This window comes from Salvelinus fontinalis, chromosome 4 (assembly GCF_029448725.1).
Source record: "Salvelinus fontinalis isolate EN_2023a chromosome 4, ASM2944872v1, whole genome shotgun sequence".
In the NCBI taxonomy this organism is placed as follows: Eukaryota; Metazoa; Chordata; class Actinopteri; order Salmoniformes; family Salmonidae; genus Salvelinus; species Salvelinus fontinalis.
In genome coordinates this window covers 79,569,395-79,589,501 of record NC_074668.1, presented here as the reverse complement: position 1 = coordinate 79,589,501, position 20,107 = coordinate 79,569,395, and the positions used below count along the sequence as shown (strand labels likewise).

At 42.8% G+C, this 20,107-nt stretch overlaps 1 protein-coding gene across 2 annotated transcripts; it reads left to right on the top strand.

The window, feature by feature from the left end:
- Nucleotides 1–896: 896 nt before the first annotated feature.
- LOC129854480 (dipeptidase 2-like) lies at nt 897–20,097 on the top strand. 2 transcript variants are annotated; one of them, XM_055921562.1, is made up of 11 exons: nt 897–1,218; nt 7,429–7,574; nt 7,977–8,103; nt 8,324–8,453; nt 10,147–10,288; nt 14,305–14,374; nt 15,326–15,502; nt 17,640–17,724; nt 17,903–17,978; nt 18,180–18,377; nt 18,643–18,729. In XM_055921562.1, exons 2-10 carry the CDS (start codon nt 7,432–7,434, stop codon nt 18,358–18,360), a joined length of 1,131 nt encoding a protein of 376 aa, XP_055777537.1. In that variant the 5' UTR covers nt 897–1,218; nt 7,429–7,431; the 3' UTR covers nt 18,361–18,377; nt 18,643–18,729. The 2 variants fall into 2 exon arrangements, with proteins under 2 accessions (XP_055777537.1, XP_055777536.1); XM_055921561.1 differs by having other exon boundaries at nt 900–1,218; nt 18,180–18,315; nt 18,643–20,097.
- The last annotated feature ends 10 nt before the right edge of the window (nt 20,098–20,107 follow it).

Sequence of the window (20,107 nt, the reverse complement as noted above, 5' to 3'; positions counted from 1 at the left end):
TAGACAGATGGGTTGCCTCCCACAATGTTACCACTGAGAGGGAGTTTGATTCAGCTGAACCCAGTGCACCGGGCTATGCAATGAGGGAGGAGCACCCTTCTCAAATGGAACAGTAATCTGCACCACTCGGTCATGTTGTCAACAAGGCAGCATGATGCATCGTTCAGAAACCTACATCCTCTAACCAATTTTCTAACTCTTTCATTGGGAATACAGATAAAGTGTTTTTATCAAAAGCAATAATTTTTAAATGACCTCTGGGTGGCGCAGTGGTCTAAGGCACTGCATCGCAGTGCGCACGGACCTGGTCAGCCACAGGAGTCGCTAGTGCGCGATGAGACAAGGATATCCCTACCGGCCAAACCCTCCCTAACCCGGACGACGCTGGGCCAATAAACTGTTCCCGGTATACCCGGGTCAGTCCCAGGGCATTCATCAAATGCCCTCAGTGTTCCAGCATACACACCTAGGTCTGGGATTTCTGAGATTAGGCTATGAGTACAATACTTAAAGGGGAAATACTTAGTTGAAACAATAACAAAACTGTTTCCCCCATCTCTGTTCCGGTAAAAAGCTCAAGGATGGGCCTAGATAAATGTAACCACTCTCAAATGCATAGACATAGCTGTGTATGCAATATATGAAAATTATAGTTTTAAGCATGTTTTGAGGCTATACAGTGTTTGTTTTTATATTTACAATGTTTACAAACATTGGATTAAAGCAAGCTTAGATTTTGGGTTCCGATGGGGTATGACAGTTGAATTTAGCTCATGAAACATAAATTCTATATTATTTAAAAAATCAATGGGTACATATTAATTTATATATCCAAAAATGTATGTGGCAATTGCAGATTGTGCTTTTAAAGGGCTGGCTTCCTGGACACAGCTGGACTAAAAACATGACCAATGGGGATTTCCATTTAAATCATTTTTATTTCTCGGTCTATGTTCAGGCTAATCTGTCTCTGGGAAACTGGCCCATAGTGTTATTAGTTAGATTGGACAGTAGATAGCAGTAATCCCATCTCTATGACCACACTGCGTAATGTACACGATCTATTCTATGCGTTACAGTACAATGTATTTCAGTTACTCACGTAGCCTACATCTGGGCGGAGGGAGCTAGAAAGTTCGCATTATTGAATTGTGATGTTCGGATTTTTGCGTCATTCGTTGTAAAAAAAAACGACCAGCTGATCGAACAACTTCTACTGTGAGTTTTGTTTTGCTAAAAATACTTTACTGTTTAAATAATTATGTTGCCTAGATTTACTGAATTATTATGTTTTTTAGTAGAATTTCCGTTATTTGTAGGCCTATTCGCATCACATATTTAGTTGCGTAATGTTTTAGTTCACTCGTTAAAACTGTTGACCCATTAACTGTAAATGTTACTTTAAATGTTATGCTCAACTTTAAACGAACTACAATTTTTAAGGATTAATGAAGACTTCATAAACCCTTTATAAAGCCAATATAGATGTTTAAGAAACCATTCCTAAAGCGAAAGTCAGCAGAATAAATTATAACTAAGCCGTCATCCCGCCTATGTTTCAGTAAAAATCGGAGGCATACAGCTGGAGAAATGTAACCACTCTCTTATTCCCAGTATCAACATTATACTTAAACAATAAGACACGGGGGTGTGCGGCTAAGGGCTGTTTTTAAGCACAAGGCAATGCAGAGTGCCGTGGTGTATTGGCCATATACCACAAACCCTGAGGTGCCTTATTGCTATTATAAACTGGTTATCGACGTATTTAGAGCAGTAAAAATAAGTGTTTTGTCAGACCCGTTTTGTCATACCCATATGACAAAAATAAGTGTTTTGTCATACCCGTGTCTGATATACCACGGCTGTCAGCCAATCAGCATTCAGGGCTAGAACCACCCAGTTTACCATGTAGTTTTAATCATGTTTTAGGCTATGTAGTGTTTGTTTACATTTACTCTATTTACAAACATTGGAGTAAAACAGGCTTATATTTTGGGTTCTGATGGGGTACGACAGTTGAACTAAACTCATGAGGCATTCTATAAATGATATTCTTCAAGAATCAATGTGTACATATTGTAAAATCTATTGGTCGCTAAATCCGGAGAAATTACAGACCATGTAAAAAACTGTTGGCCACTAAATTCATAATGGGCTCCCGAGTGGCGCAGCTACTGCGCACTGCATCTCAGTGCTAGAGGCGTCACTACAGACCCTGGTTTGATTCCAAGCCGTATCACAACCGGCCGTGATTGGGAGTCCCATAGGGAGCGGCACACAATTGGCCAAGCGTCGTTCGGGTCTGGCCGGGGTAGGCTGTCATTGTAAATAAGAATTTGTTCTTAACTGACTTGCCTAGTTGAATAAAGGTTACATAAACAATAAAACTCTGTCTAGAACACAGGTGTCAAACTCATTCCACGGGGGGCCGAGTGTCTGCGGGTTTTCGGTCCTCCCTTGTACTTGATTGATGAATTAACATCACTAATTATTTAGGAACTCCCCACACCTGGTTGTCTAGGGCTTTATTGAAAGGAAAAACCAAAAACCTGCAGACACTAGGCCCTCCGTGGAATGAGTTTGACACCCCTGGTCTAGAAGGACCAAGTAAAAACGGTTGGCTGGTATGCCCTCACCCGTCTGAGCGGTCGGCTGTGAATGCCCTCACCCAACAGATTGGTTCGGTTCTGTCCTCTATAGTGTTGTCCAGTTAGAACCTGATATTGAGGCCCATCACAGTACTCTTGACAGTCACCACCATACACACACACGCAGACACAGCTGTTTCCATTTGAAGAGGTTTATATGGTTTTGGTAATCTGATTGACGTGGAATCTTATTGTAGTGGTTCTATAAGACAAAGATTTGCACACATGTGAACAGTATTAGTACTGAAGGGACTGTGCGGTGAAGTTAGGTCGAGAAGAGAGGAGCAGGACGGCCTTTTTACACATATCCTTAATTTGTAAATAGAAAATGTATGTAGCATCTGCTGATTGCCCCTTTAAGCAAATGTCATACTTTATAATTAGTGGCAAAGGATCACATTTGCAAAAGCCCTGGATTTATATATAGGCCGAAACCTTTCATATCACACGTTATACAGTATTACTTTGTTTATAGATTATGTTGTGCTTATTAAGGCTTATTAAGGCTTTATGAATGCCATATAAGCAGAATTGCGCCAGAGGAAATGGTCGCCATTTTACGGGCTCCTAACCAATTGCGCCATTGTGTGTGTTCTTTTGCATTATTTGTAACTTATTTTGTACATAATGTTTCTGCCACCGTCTCTTATGACCCCCGAAAAGAGCTTCTGGATATCAGGACAGTGATTACTCAACTCTTACTGGACAAAGATTTTTTCATTAAGGAGTCGGACGCCAGTGATTTACTTCAGACACCGGACAAGGCCCAAATCCCCATCATTCGCATGAAGAAGAGACAGAGATATCGGTGACGTAAGTCGTGGTGCCTTGTAAGGATTCGACTGCAAGTGGGTAATCCGCCTATACCATCAGTCCTATTAGCCAACGTGCAATCATAGGATAATAAAATGGATGAGCTCCGATCAAGACTAACCTACCAATGGGACGTTAAAAACTGTAATATCTTATGTTTCACCAAGTTGTGGCTGAATGATGACATGGATAACATACAGCTGGCTGGGTTTTCCGTGCATCGGCAAGATAGAACAGCTGCCTCCGGTAAGACAAGGGGTGACGGTCTGTGTCAATATGTAAATAACAGCTGGTGCACAAAATCTAATATCAAGGAAGTCTAGAGGTTTTGCTCACCTGAGGTAGAGTATCTATTGATAAGCTGTAGACCACACTATTTACCAAGAGAGTTTTCATCTATATTTTTCATAGCTGTCTATTTACCACCACAAACTGATGCTGACACTAAGACCACACTCAATGAGCTGTATAAGGCCATAATAAAACAAGACAATTTTCATCCAGAGGCGGCGCTCCTAGTGGCCGGGGACTTTAATGCAGGGAAACTTAAATCCGTTTTTACCTAATTTCTACCAGCATGTTACATGTGCAACCAGAGGATAAAACTCTAGACCACCTTTACTCCACACACAAGGATGCATACAAAGCTCTCCCTCGCCCTCCATTTGGCAAATCTGACCATAAATCTATCCTCTAGATTCCTGCTAACAAGCAAAAACTAAAGCAGGAACTACCTGTGACTCGCTCAATACGGAAGTTGTCAGATGACGTAGATGCTAAGCTACAGGACTGTTTTGCTAGGACAGAATGAAATATGTTCTGGGATTCTTCCGATGGCATTGAGGAGTACACAACATCCGTCACTGGATTCATCAATAAGTGCATCGATGATGTCGTACCAACAGTGACCGTTTGTACATACCCCAACCAGAAGCCATGGATTACAGGCAACATCCGCACTGAGCTGCCGCTTCAAGGAGCGGGACTCTAACCCGGACGCTTATAAGAAATCCCGCTATGCCCTCTGACGAACCATCAAACAGGCAAAGCGTCAATACAGGACTAAGATTGAATTGTACTACAACGTCTCCGTCACTCGTCGGATGTGGCAGGGCTTGCAAACTATTACGGACTACAAAGGGAAGCACAGCCGCGAGCTTCCCAGTGACACAAGCCTACCAGATGAGCTAAATGACTTCTATGCTTGCTTCGAGGCAAGCAACACTGAATCATGCATGAGAGCACCAGCTGTTCTGGATGACTGTGGGATCACGCTCTCGGGAGCCGATGTGAGTAAGACCTTTAAACAGGTCAACATTCACAAGGCCGCAGGTTTTACACGGACGTGTACTCAGAGCATGCACTGACGAACTGTCAAGTGTCTTCACTGACATTTTCAACCTTTCCGTGACCGAGTCTGTAATACCAACATGTTTCAAGGAGACCACCATAGTCCCTGTGCCCAAGAACACAAAGGTAACCTTCCTAAATCACTGCCGACCCGTAGCACTCACGTCTGTGGCCATGAAGTGCTTTGAATGGCTGGTCATGGATCACATAAACACCACTATCCCAGAAACCCTAGACCCACTCCAATTTGCATACCACCCAACAGACCCACAGATGACGCAATCTCTATTGTTATCCACACTGCCCTTTCCCACATGGACAAAAGGAACACCTACATGAGAATGCTATTCATTGACTACAGCTCAGCGTTAAACACCGTAGTGCCCTCAAAGCTCATCACTAAGCTAAGGACCCTAGGACTAAACACCTTCCTCTGCAACTGGATCCTGGACTTCCTGATGGGCCGCCCCCAGGTGGTAAGGGTAGGTAACAACACATTTGCCACGCTAATCCTCAACACTGGGCCCCACAAGGGTGTGTGCTCAGTCCCCTCCTGTTCTCCCTGTTCACACATGACTGCATGGCCAAGCACAACTCCAACACCATCATTAAGTTTGCCAACGACACAACAGTGGTGGTCACCAACAATGATGAGACATCCTATAGGGAGGAGGTCAGAGACCTGGAAGTGTGGTGCCAGAATAACAACCTCTCCCTCAACGTGATCAAGACAAAGGAGATGGTTGTGGACTACAGGAAAAGGAGGGCTGAGCACACCCCCGTTCTCATTGACGGGGCTGTAGTGGAGCAGGTTGAGAGATTCAAGTTCCTTGGTGTCCACATCATGGTCCAAACACACCAAGAAAGTCGTGAAGAGGGCACGTCAACGCCTATTCCCCCTCAGGAGAATGAAAATATCCTCAAAAGATTCTACAGCTGCACCATCGAGAGCATCCTGACTGGTTACATCACTGCCTGGTATGGCAACTACTCTGCCTCCGACCGCAAGGCACTACAGAGGGTAGTGTGTACGGCCCAGACCATCCCTGGGGCCAAGCTTCCTGCCATCCAGGACCTCTATACCAGGTGGTGTCAGAGTAAGGCCCGAAAAATTGCCAAAGACTCCAGCCACCCAAGTCATAGACTGTTCTCTCTGCTACCGCACGGCAAGCAGTACAGGAGCACCAAGTCTAGGTCCAAAAGACTTCTTAACAGCTTCCACCCCCAAGCCATAAGACTCCTGAACAGCTAATCAAATGGCTACCTGGACTATTTGCATTTTTACGCTGCTGCTACTCTCTGTTTGTTATCTATGCATAGTCACTTTACATCTACCTACATGTACAGTACCAGTCAAAAGTTTGGACACACCTACTCATTCCAGGGGTTTTCTTTATTTTTACTATTTTCTACATTGCACAATAATAGTGCAGACATCAAAACTATGAAATAACACATATGGAATCATGTAGTAACCAAAAAAGTGTTAAACAATTCAAAATATTTTTTATATTTGAGATTCTTCAAAGTTGCCACCCTTTGCCTTGATGACAGCTTTGCACACTCTTGGAATGTCTTTGTGAGACGCAGAGTAGGTGAACAGATGATCTTTACATGTGTGGGTCCCCCCGTGAAGCATTAAGGAGGAGGTGTGATGGTGTGGGGGTGCTTTGCTAGTGACACTGTCTGTGATTTATTTAGAATGCAAGGCACACTTAACCAGCATGGCTACCACAGCATTCTGCAGCGATACACCATCCCATCTGGTTTGCGCTTAGTGTGGCTATCATTTGTTTTTCAACAGGACAATGACCCAACACACCTCCAGGCTGTGTAAGGGCTATTTGACCAAGAAGGAAAGGGGTGAAGTGCTGCATCAAATGACATGGCCTCCACAATCACCCGACCTCAACCCAATTGAGATGGTTTGGGATGAGTTGGACCGCAGAGTGAAGGAAAAGCAGCCAACAAGTGCTCAGCATATGTGGGAACTCCTTCAAGACGGTTGGAAAAGCATTCCTGGTGAAGCTGGTTGAGAGAATGCCAAGAGTGTGCAAAGCTGTCATCAAGGCAAGGGGTGGCTACTTTGAAGAATCTGAAATCTAAAATACATTTTGATTTGTTTAACACTGTGGTTACTACATGATTCCATATGTGTTATTTCATAGTTTTGATGTCTTCACTGTTATTCTACAATGTAGAAAATAGTATAAATAAAGAAAGACCCTTGAATGAATAGGTGTGTCCAAACTTTTGACTGGTACTGTATATATTACCTCAATTACCTCGACTAACCTGTGCACCCACACATTGACTCTGTACCGGTACCTCCTGTATATAGCCTCACTACTGTTATTTTATTGTTGCTCTTTAATTATTTGTTATTTTTCTATTTTCTCAAAACAAAAATCTTCTTAAACTGCATTGTTGTTTTAGGGCTTGTAAGTAAGCATTTCACTGTAAGGTCTACACCTGTTGTATTCGGCACATGTGACTAATACAATTTGATTTGATTTGATAAAGCGTTTATACATTGTAGTTTGTTTAAAGTGGTACCAAAAGTTAAAAGAACTGGACTAATTGAAGTTACCACGTCTTAAAATAATTTTATTTATAGAGTATGATATCGCGGATACTCCATAGAGGTGATTTTCTCAACCTGGGGACGAACTTGATGCTGTGTTTTCTCTGTGGGATGACATCGGGAGATCCTACAACAGGAAGTGCATTTGGCTTGATGACAAAATATCCTTTGATTGATGGGTAAGTAACAGAGGAAAGTTGTCTTAGTTATTCTGGTTTTCCTAAAATAGAGACAAGTTTATCCTACAATATCCCTTATTATTGGTTGATGATATATTTGTCTGTGCAGAGATACATAGACATTTTTTACCATACCATATGCAGCCTAAAATATTAATAGCTCATGGATTTTCAACAGTAAACTTTTGGAACTTCACCACCAAGTATCCAAAACAAGTGTGGTTCCAAATACAAATAATTACCATCCCAAACTGAGTAATTCAGTATGTAACTCACCCACACACACGTGGTACTGTATGGAGCTGTCGCTTTTGACATTTGATATATAAAAATCTCCCTCCAGCTCCACCTTGAGTCCCTCGCCTCTATTACATCTGTCTGCCTCATCCCTTTCTCTCCTAGACATAATGACCTAGCTTTGATGCTGAGGATTCTCCACGACAACAGACTGAGTCAGGTTGACCTGCACAACATCAGCAAAGTGGCCACGGACATCAACAGACTCACAACGGGACATGTCGGCGCTCAGGTAGGTTAATATATGGTTAATAGTAGCCTAAGTGTGTGTGTGTGTGTGTTTGTGTGTGCGTGTGTATGCGTGTGCATGTTTGTGTGTGTGTGTGTGTGAGTGTGTATGTGTGTCCGTGCATGTATACACTGAGTTGTACTAAAGCCATAATACCCTTCTAACTCAAGTGTTGCTCTCTGACCCCCTGCTTTGTCTCTGTCCCATCTCATGCTCTGATCAGGTGTTTGCAGCCTACGTGTTGTGTGGCGCCCAGGCGAAGGATGCTGTGAGGCTCACACTGGAACAGATAGACGTGATCAACCGTATGTGTACAGAGAACCCGGAACTGGAGCTAGTTACATCTGCCAAAGGTATGATATACCAGGGGTATGCAAGTAGATTTAGCCGCGGGCCGATATTTTTCTGTGAGAATGGTCGTTGGCCCGTAACATAATTATAATAATTTGTACACTGCAAATTGACCACAAATAAGCCCAAAAAGAGATAGCATTTGAAAATAACTGTTACGTCCGTCGTTGAATGAGTGAGAGCAAAGCGCAGCGTGGAAAGTGTTCATCATAATTTAATAATGAAACACAGACAAAACAATATAAACGAACGTAAAGTTCTGCAGGGCTCTCAGCTACTGTGCAAAAACAACTTCCCACAAACTAGGGTGGAAAAACAGGCTGACTAAGTATGATTCCCAATCAGAGACAACGATAGACAGCTGCCTCTGATTGGGAACCATACCCGGCCAACAAAGAAATAGAAAACTAGAATGCCCACCCAAATCACACCCTGACCTAACCAAATAGAGAAATAAAAAGGCTCTCTAAGGTCAGGGCGTGACAATAACAATAGTTTCATACTTTGATTACATTGAGACATGATTATGTTTCTTTTTTTATTTGTGGGAATACTTGTGAACAGATTTCTTAAGTTATTATATATTTTTTTCTGAATTCCTGGTGATTTTAGTATTTGTTCCCCCTAAAAAAACTCAAAGTGTATGTGAATGTGTGTGGTTTCGTGTGCGAATGTCAGTGTAGTAAGTGAGTGTATGCTGTATATGGTGTATACAGTATATAGTCTAGCGAGTGTGTATAGAGTCAGTGCAAGATAGGGTCAATACAGATAGTCCGGGGTAACCATTTAATTAACTATTTAGCAGCCTTATGGCTTGGGGGTAGAAGCTGTTCTGTAGCCTGTGGTTCTGAGAGTCGATGCTCTGGTACCGTTTGCAGGGCGGTGGCAGAGAAAACAGTCTATGGCTGTAGGATTTCTCATTGCCGTCGGTAATCAGGCCTACCACCGTCGCGTTGTCAGCAAACTTGATGATGGTTTTGGAGTCGTGCGTGTCCACGCAGTTGTGGGTGAACAGGGAGTACAGGAGGGGAATAAACACACAACCCTGAGAGGCCCCTGTGTTGAGGGTCAGCATGGCAGAGGTGTTGTTGCCTACCCTCACCACCTGGGGGGCGGCCTGTCAGGAAGTACAGGATCCAGTTGCAGAGGGAGGTGTTCAGTCCCAGGGTCCCTAGCTTGGTGATGAGCTTGGAGGGGATTATGGTGTTGAACGCTGAGCTGTAGTCTATCAACAGTATTCTCTCATAGTTATTTCCCCTCTTGTCCAGGTGGGAGAGAGCAGTGTGAAGTTTAATTGAGATTGCATCATCTGTTGGAGTGGGTCCAGGATGTCGGGGATGATGGTGTTGATGTGTGTTATGACCAGCCTTTCGATGTACTTCCTAATTACAGATGCGAGTGCTACTGGATTATAGTCATTTAGGCAGGTTACCTTGGAGTTCTTAGGAACAGGAACAATGGTGGGCAGCTTCAAACATGTTGGGCTTACAGACTGGGCAGGGAGACACTTGCCAGTTGGTCTTCTGGCCCATAATTTACGCTCTCTGAAGGAATTTGATGTGTTTTCCAAATGGATCTTTCCACCAATATATGGAAATGAGTGGGTGTGTAAGTGGGTTGATGCCTAGTAAAAACATATTTCTGCCCAATTTACAGCAGTAAGATGATAATGATGATGATGTGTGTATTCAACAGAACTAAATGACACTAAGAGGATAGCGTGTCTGATCAGCATTGAGGGAGGTCATTCAATAGACAGCAGCCTGCCAACCCTGCGTATGTTTTACCAGCTGGGGGTTCGCTCCATGGCCCTCACACACACCTGCAACACACCTTGGTGAGCACACGCACACACGCACGCACGCACGCACACACACGCACACACACACACACACACACACACAATCACACACACACACACACACACACACACACACACACACACACACACACACACACACACACACACACACACACACACACACACACACACACACACACACACACACACACACACACACACACACACACACACACACACACACACACACACACACACACACACACACTTATGACTTCCTCGCAGTCATCAAACGAGCAAAAGGACAATATAGGAATAAGGTGGAATCATATTAAACAGGCTCTGACGCCCGCTGCATGTGGCAGGGGCTACAGTCCATTACGGATTACAAAGGAAGACCAACCCGTGACGAACTCAATGCACCAGACGAACTCAATGCATTTTATGCGCGCTTTGTCAGTAACAACATCGAGCCGGGGGTGAGGGCCGTCACCGACCCAGAGGACTGGGTGATCTCGCTCTCCTAGGTCGACGTGAGAAGAGTCTTTAATCAGGTCAACACCCGCAAGGCCACACGTCTCAATGTTATTCCAGGGCGCGTTCTCAGAGCATGTGCAGAACTGCTGGCAGGCATATTCACAGTCATTTCCAACCTCTCCTTGTCCCAGTCTGTAATCCCCACGTTTTGAGATGACCACAATCATTCCTGTACCTAAGAACTCTAAGGCTTCATGCTACAATGATTACCGCCTTGTAGCACTCACTTCTGTAATCATGAGGTGCTTTGAGAGACTGTTTATGGCACACATTATATCTACCATCCCAGCCACCCTAGACCCACTCCAATTTGCATACCGCCCAAACAAATCCATCGATGACACAATCTCTATTGCTTTCCACACTGCCCTCACCTACCTAGATAAGAGGAATACCTGTGTGAGAATGCTGTTCATTGACTACAGCTCAGTGTTCAACACCATTGTCCCCTCTAATCTCACCACCAAGCATAAGACTCTTTGTCTGAAAACCTCCTTCTGCAACTGGATCCTGGACTTCCTGACGGGCCGACCCCAGTTGGTGAGGGTAGACAACATCACCTCCACCACGCTGACCCTCAACACAGGGGCCCCACAGGGGTGTGTGCTTAGTCCCCTCCTTCACTTCCTGTTCACCCACAACTGTGTGGCCACGCACGACTCCAACACAACGGTGGTAGGCCTGATAACCGGCAATGATGAGACAGCCTACAGGGAGGAGGTCAGTGACCTGGCAGTGTGGTGCCGGAGCAACAACCTCTCCCTCAACGCCAGCAAGACCAAGGAGCTGATCGAGGACTGCAGGAAATGGGGGGTGAGCACGCCGCCATCCACATCAACGTTGCGGCAGTGGAGCAGGTGTCCAAATCACTAAAGTCTTAAAATGGTCCAAACATACACGCACAGTCGTGAAGACGGCGCAACAGTGCCTTTTCCCCCTCAGGAGGTTGAAAGGGTTTGGCATGGGCCCTCAAATCCTGAAAGATTCTACAGCTCTACCATTGAGAGCATATTGACTAGCTGCATCATTGCTTGGTGTGGCAATAGCACCACCCTCGATCGCATGGCGCTACAGGGGGTTTATGCAGAAAGCCCAGTACATCACGAGGGCCGAGCTCCTTGCCATCCAGGACCTCTATTTCAGACAGTATGAAAAGAAGACCCAGAAAATCGTCTAAGACCCCAACCACCCAAGCCATAGACTATTTTCTCTGCTGCCGCATGGCAAGAGGTACCAGTGCATAAAGTCTGACACCAACAGGCTCTTGAACAGCTTCTATCCCCAAGCGATACAACTGATAAATAGCTACACGGACTGAGTTTCCCTTGTATTTTTATTTACCTTTTATTTCAACATTTGCCCACTCACAGAGCCCTACACACTCACACACACTGTCACTCCAACACACACACAAACACTCACTCAATAATTTGCTCACTAACACATGCATACAGTTGAAGTCGGAAGTTTACATACACTTAGGTTGGGGTCATTAAAACTCGTTTTTCAAACACTCCACAAATGTCTTGTTAACAAACAATAGTTTTGACAAGTCGGTTAGGACATCTACTTTGTGCATGACACAAGTCATTTTTCCAACAATTGTTTACAGACAGATTATTTCACTGTATCACAATTCCTGTGGGTCAGAAGTTTACATACACTAAGTTGACTGTGCCTTTAAACAACTTGGAAAATTCCAGAAAATGATTTCATGGCTTTAGAAGCTTATGATAGGCTTATTGACATCATTTGAGTCAATTGGAGGTGTACCTGTGGATGTATTTCAAGGCCTACCTTCAAACGCAGTGCATCTTTGCTTGACATCATGGGAAAATCTAAAGAAATCATCCAAGACCTCCGAAAAAATATTGTAGCCCTCCACAAGTCTGGTTCATCCTTGGGAGCAATTTCCAAACGCCTGAAAGTACCACGTTCAACTGTACAAACAATAGTATGCAAGTATAAACACCATTAGACCACGAAGACGTCATACCACTCAGGAAGGAGATGCGTTCTGTCTCCTAGAGATGAACGTACTTTGGTGAGAAAAGTGCAAATCAATCCCAGAACAACCGCAAAGCACCTTGTGAAGATGCTGGAGCAAACAGGTACAAAAGTATCTATTTCCACAGTAAAACGAGTCCTATATCGACGTAACCTGAAAGGCCGCACAGCAAGGAAAAAGCCACTGCTCTAAAACCACCATAAAAAAAGCCAGACTATGGTTTGCAACTGCACATGGGCACAAAGATCGTAATTTTGGGAGAAATATCCCCTGGTCTGATGAAACAACAATAGAACTGTTTGGCCATAATGACCATCGTTATGTTTGGAGGAAAAAGGGGGATGCTTGAAAGCCGAAGAACACCATCCCAACCGTGAAGCACGGAGATGGCAGCATCATGTTGTGGGGGTGCTTTGCTGCAGGAGGGACTGGTGCACTTCACAAAATACATGGCATCATGAGGGAGGAAAATTATGTGGATATATTGAAGCAACATCTCAAGACATCAGTCAGAAAGTTAAAGCTTGGTCACAAATGGGTCATCAAAATGGACAGTGACCCCAAGCATACTTCCAAAGTTGTGGCAAAATGGCTTAAGGACAACAAAGTCAAGGTATTGGAGTGGTCACCACATAGCCCTGACCTCAATCCTATAGAACATTTGTGGGCAGAACTGAAAAAGTGTGTGCGAGCAAGGAGGCCTACAAACCTGACTCAGTTACACCAGCTCTGTCAGGAGGAATGGGCCAAAATTCACCCAATTTATTGTGGGAAGCTTGTGGAAGGCTCCCCAAAATGTTTGACCCAAGTTAAACAATTTAAAGGCAATGCTACCAAATACTAATTGAGTGTATGTAAACTTCTGACCCACTGGGAATGTGATAGAAATAAAAGCTGAAATAAATCATTCTCTCTACTATTATTCTGACATTTCACATTCTTAAAATAAAGTTGTGATCCTAACTGACCTAATATAGGGAATTTTTACTAGGATTAAATGTCAGGAATTGTGAAAATCTGAGTTTAAATGTTTTTGGCTAAGTTGTATGTAAACTTCCAACTTCAACTGTATATACTGACTCTACACACATGCATACTCACTCACATGAAAGCTGCTGCTACTCTGTTTATCTTATATCCTGTTGCCTAGCGCCCTTACCCCTATACATATCTACCTCCATCACTCCAGTATCCCTGCACATGGAAATATGGTATTGGATATGACTTTTTAAGTATTTCTTGTACAGTACAGTTTCTTGCTTACTTATTTACTTTATTGTGTATTTTGTATTTCTTATTCTTATTTATTGTGTTTTTTTGTTGTTGTAATACATTGTTATTGATTATTGCATTGTTGGGTTTTGAGTTTGCAAGAAAGGCCTTTCACTGTACTTGTGCATGTGATATTAAAACTTACAGACTCATGCACAATATGTGTTATATTTTGGTTTGACGTCTCAGGTTCTTGCTACTGGGCTATAACACAGTAGTTTTTTTATTGCTTCAGGGCTGAGTCCTCCTCAACAATTTATGATGTCTATCAAAGAGAAAATGACAGCCTAACAGACTTCGGTAAGGTAAGGTGAACCTTTAACACTAAGTCTGTGTTCAAGCCAATACTTGTAGCCTACGCTGGTCACCTCAGGCGTCATACTGGAGCGTAATGACATTTACGACACTTACGTCTTCAGGGACACCTGAAGTCAACAAGCTGGAGAGGTTAGAACAAACTTTGTACAGTCAGAGCAGGTGGATCAGAAGCTCCGCCAGGGCGGTCCCTTCAGTCCTCTGATATACTGCTACACAGACCAGTTATATTTGCATGATTTACTTGATTTATTATTCATCATTGGCTCCTGCATGTGATGGACCAATACCTCACGAGGCTTCCTCTCTTCAAGTTGAGACCTTGAAACTGAAATACCTTAAATAACTGAAACACCCAGAGCAATGTTCTAGGCGTACTGCCAAGTTACTTATCAGTGATAGAGAGGATTCCTCCATACACGATCAGTCAGTCACCCGCATGAACACATCCTAATGGTTATTAGAAAAGCAGCATTGATTTGATACACAAACATAACATTTTCCTTCACAGTCTCTAAGAGTTGTACACAAACATTCTTGATCCTTGACGATTTTTAGGGAGCTGTGTAAGACTGATGTGATCCCCAGTCTCAACTGAGCGTTTTACTGTTTGAAGTGTTTACTGTTTGTAGATAAGTGGCGCAAAGTGTTTGTTTTTTACTGTCAGCAGATATGCACAATGACGTACATAGAGCACATAATATATAATTACTGGGAAACCTCACAGCAAGTGGTAACATGATCTTCCTGTTCTCTCTCTCTCTCTCTCTCTCTCTCTCTCTCTCTCTCTCTCTCTCTCTCTCTCTCTCTCACTCACTCACTCTGTCTTTCTCTCTCTCTCTCTCTCTCTCTCTCTCTCTCACTCTCTCTCACACTCTCTCTCTCGCTCTCTCTCGCTCTCTCACTCTCTCTCCCTCTCTCTGTGTCTTTCTCTCTCTCAGGATGTGGTGAAGGAGATGAACAGATTGGGGATGATAGTAGACCTGTCCCATAGTTCCTCGGCCACAGCCAGGGCAGTACTGCAGATCTCTAAGGCTCCAGTTATTTTCAGCCACTCCTCAGCCCATGCCATTTGTAACCACAGTCGCAATGTTCCTGATGACCTGCTCCGCGAACTGGTGAGACCCCTGGCAAGAACTCTCTCTCTCTGTCTGTCTCTCTCTCTCTCTCTCTCTCTCTCTCTCTCTAACACTCCTCCATCCCTCCTCCCTTTCAACCACCATCGGCACGGTCACTCATTGTGGGTGGCCTGCGTTTACTTCTTATCAGGAGAGTCTTTTGGAATTATTTTGATGATATCTCCTTTCTGCAATGTTTCTTTAATCCACTTGTCCTTTATGTGCATTTCCTGTTTTACAGTGCCTTCAGAAAGTGTTCATACCCCTTGACTTATTCCACATTTTGTTGTGTTACAGCCTGAATTCAAATGGATTAAATATACAGTACGAGTCAAAGGTTTGCACACACCTACTCATTCCAGGGTTTTTCTTTATTTGTACTATTTTCTACATTGTAGAATAATAGTGAATACATCAAAACTATGAAATAACACATATGGAATCATGTAGTAACCAAAAACGTGTTAAACAAATCAAAATATATTTAATATTTGAGATTCTTCAAAGTTGCCAACCTTTGCCTTGATGACAGCTTTGCACACTCTTGGCATTCTCTCAACCAGCTTCATGAGGGAGTCACCTGGAATGCATTTAAATTTACTGGTGTGCCTTGTTGAAAGTACAATTCTGGAATTTCTTCCTTCTTAATGCGTTTGAGCAAATCAGTTGTGTTATGACAAGGTAGGGGGGTTTACAAAAGATAGGCCTATTTGGTAAAATACCAAGTCCATATATGGCAAAAACAGCTCAAATAAGCAAAGAGAAACAACAGTCCATCATTAATTTAAGACATGAAGGTCAGTCAATAGGGAAAATGTCAAGAACTTTGAAAGTTTCTTCAAGTGCAATCGCAAAAGCAATCAAGGGCTATGATGAAACTGGCTCTCTTGAGGACCGCCACAGGAAAGGAAGACCCAGAGTTGTAACCAGACTACTCAGGAACACTCAATGTCGTCTTGGTAAGAAACTCCAGTGTATATTTTGGCCTTGTGTTTTAGGTTATTGTCCTGCTGAAAGGTGAATTTGTCTCCCAATGTCTGTTGGAAAGCCGACTGAACCGAGGTTTCCTCTAGGACTTTGCCTGTGCTTAGCTCTATTCCGTTTCTTTTTATTTAAAAAAACCTCCCTAGTCCTTGCCGATGACAAGCATACCCATAACATGATGCAGCTACCATCATGCTTGAAAATATGAAGAGTGGTACTAAGTGATGTGTTGTTTGGATTTGCCCCAAACATAATGCTTTGTATTCTTTGCCACATTTTTTGCTTTTTACTTTAGTGCCTTATTGCAAACAGGATGCATGTTTTGGAATATTTTTATTCTGTACACGCTTCCTTCTTTTCACTCTGTCACATAGGTTAGTATTGTGGAGTAACTACAATGTTGTTGATCCATCCTCAGTTTTCTCCTATCACAACCATTCAACTCTGTAACTGTTTTAAAGTGACCATTGGCCTCATGGTGAAATCCCTGAGTGGTTTCCTTCCTCTCCGGCAACTGAGTTAGGAAGGACGCCTGTATCTTTGTAGTGACTGGGTGTATTGATACACCATCCAACGTGTAATTAATAACTTCAGCACGCTCAAAGGGCTTTTTAATGTCTGCTTTTTTAAAAACCTATCTACCAATAGATGCCGTTCTTTGCGAGGCTTTGTGGTTGAATCTGTGTTCGAAATTCACCGCTCGACTGAGGGACCTTACAGATAATTGTATGTGTTGTACAGAGATTAAATAGTAATTAAAAAATAATGCTAAACACAAGTTTTGCTATCCGAGTGAGTCCATGCAACTCATAATGTGACTTATTAAGCACATTTTTACTCCTGAAATGATTTAGGCTTGCCATAATAAAAGGGTTGAATACTTATTGACTCAAGACATTTCAGCTTGTAATTTTTTATTAATTAGTAAAAATGTCTAAAAACATAATTCACTTTGACATTATGGGGTATTGTGTGTAGGCCAGTGAAACAAAATCTAAATTTAATCCATTTTAAATTTGGGCTGGAACACAACAAAATGCGGAAACCATCAAGGGGTGTGAATACGATCTGAAGGCCCTGTATCTACACGGATGGAAGGTCCCTGGAAGTGTGGAATGTTTTTTATGTTCTATTCTGGGTGTTGTTGTTTCAGAAGGAGAACGGAGGACTCATCATGGTTAATCTGCACAGTGGGTTTGTGGCTTGCCATGGCCAAGCCAATGTCTCCATCGTGGCTGGTGAGCAGTTGCCTTTGATTAGTGTTTATTGGCATCAAACATTTATGCGCAAAATCTGCTGCCTTGTTATCAATCAAGACTTGTTTAGAAGACCAGTATCAAGAACATCAATAACATGTGTACACATGATTTATCTTATGATTATCTTATCTTCTGATATTCCTCTTACTTTTTGCAGACCATTTTACCCACATTAGGAAGGTGGTTGGATCTGAGTCAATAGGAATAGGAGGGGACTTTGATGGAGCTTCTAAGTAAGAACTTTTACCTCAGAGTAACAGCAGCACATTCAGCGTTAGTTCATTAATACAGCCACATTATGCTCCAGCTTGAATGCTATCAGAATTACTCACTTTTTTGTAAGCAGGCTGGTAACAGATATCAGCTGCATTTTAAGTGGCCTGAGGGTTTGAGTAATACATAGCCTGAATAGCCTTATGTTCTACTGTCTGAAGGTTTCCTCTTGGATTAGAGGATGTGTCCAAGTATCCCGCTCTGATCCAGGAGCTGCTGAAGAGACACTGGACAGAGAACGAGTTGTCCGGGGTCCTCAGACACAACTTCTTACGTGTGTTCAAGGAGGTCGAGAAAGTGAGTGCTAAAGGAACAAGAGCGCGGTGTTCTTGCTCGTTATAAAGGCTCACTGCTACAGTGTGAGTATTGTATCAAAGCCCATCAAAAACACCCGCAGTAGTAACATCAAAGGAATGACAGGAATGAAAGGCATCTCTGTCTGGGACTGAATGTCCATCTGAGTACTTTGTGGTATGAAGGGAACTGAGAACTGGAAAAAGAGCCTTGTATAGTGCATGGAAAATCCCACTTGTTTTTTCTTGTTCAGTAGAATCACTGTCACAGCATCATAATACAGTGTAAACTTCTCTCTCTCTCCCTCCCTCCCCTCTATCCCTTCCCCAGGAGCGTGACAGGCAGAAAGCGAAAGGAACTCTACCCAGTGAAGCTCAGATTGACTTGGCTGAGGTTCAGAACCCCTGCAGACTGGTACTCAGGCGACCTGACCACCAGACGACAAAGATGGAACAGATGTACTCCAAGGGCCACAGTGAACTGGTGGTCCCCAGGAGTCTGGTCTGGACCATGGTTATTCTAATCTCCTGCCTCTGTGTCCTGATGGACCATTAAGACTATAATATGGCCTCGATTCAATCAGATCCAGCAGTAACCCGCGTTGACCGATATCCCCAAGAATGTTTTGGCAGTATTAGAGGTGTAGCTGTAGTGTGAGCTGACAAATAAGTGTGTGGCTGCTCTTTTGTGTCACCAACCACTCCCTTCCTTATTATCCCTATGCATTAGATGTTCAAAACGACAAAAGAAAGTGCAGGCTCTATCGACAATAGATGTTATGAAATGCATGTTTTCATTTTCATTTGGATGGGGGGGATTTATCAGTCTATGTAGACAATAGACCATTACGCGTTAGAGTGTTTGTACTTGTAATGTGGCTACATTAACTTCTAACTCGGCTGCATGGGATTTGTCAGATATAAAGTCTGTGTGGTTTCATTTCATCCAATGACAGTGTCCGTGATAATGTAACATAAGGAGCAGTTCTAACACAGTTCCACCTTCGACACTGCCAAAACAACCGGATGTCGGCTAGCACGGATCTGAGTCCCGGCACCTCAAATTCTCTACTGCTTGAGCTCGTTTTACTCTTATAGAATATTAGCTCAAAAGTATAGTGGAGCTCCTGCACCTAAATATAAACAGTACTTGCACCCAAAATGAGTACCGGAACCTATTTAGTAGTATTACTAGTGTTGTATTACAATACACTATCCACTACAAACATGTTTCTCCGACAGTGACAAGCCTAGCTTTAACGTGTTTACTGTGTCACTTGCTTACATGTGATCTTCCCTACAAAGAACTTTACCTAATTTTTAGTTTTGGTCATTCTGATCTTGAAGGAGTTGTATATTTACACAATGCTCTGCACGCACTTTATACTATATTACATTGAATTTCATGTAACAATCACTTTTAACATATCTCATTCTAAAAATATCTCTGTGTTATGTTTGTTTAATGATACAATCAAGGCCACAAGGTCATACTGAGGCATTTATAAACTATCTGTATTTCTCTGAGGACACAGACCTTGATGTCCATCACACAAACCTGAGTTTCACAATGAAACTCTTTCATAGAAAGACCATTTCATCTTAAAATTAACATTCATGTAACATTTCCTCACAAGGGTGTGCAGTGAAACAGTATGTAACATGTTAATATACTGTAATGCCTCCTACAATCATCTCAGGAATGTTGTATTCTGTATTCATAGGTTATATCGTATTTATTTTGCCTTTCTCTTAAGTAAATAATGCTTTGAGTTTTCTGTTTTTATACCATCTCA

What these genes read in the sequence shown, in the direction of transcription:
- LOC129854480 (XM_055921561.1), top strand. Translation starts at nt 7,432, where the DNA reads ATGATATCGCGGATACTCCATAGAGGTGATTTTCTCAACCTGGGGACG. An exon ending in GCCTAACAGACTTCGGTAAG is followed by an intron (nt 14,375 to 15,325) that starts GTAAGGTGAACC and finishes TCTCTCTCTCAG; the next exon opens with GATGTGGTGAAGGAGATGAA. An exon ending in ATGACCTGCTCCGCGAACTG is followed by an intron (nt 15,503 to 17,639) that starts GTGAGACCCCTG and finishes TTGTTGTTTCAG; the next exon opens with AAGGAGAACGGAGGACTCAT.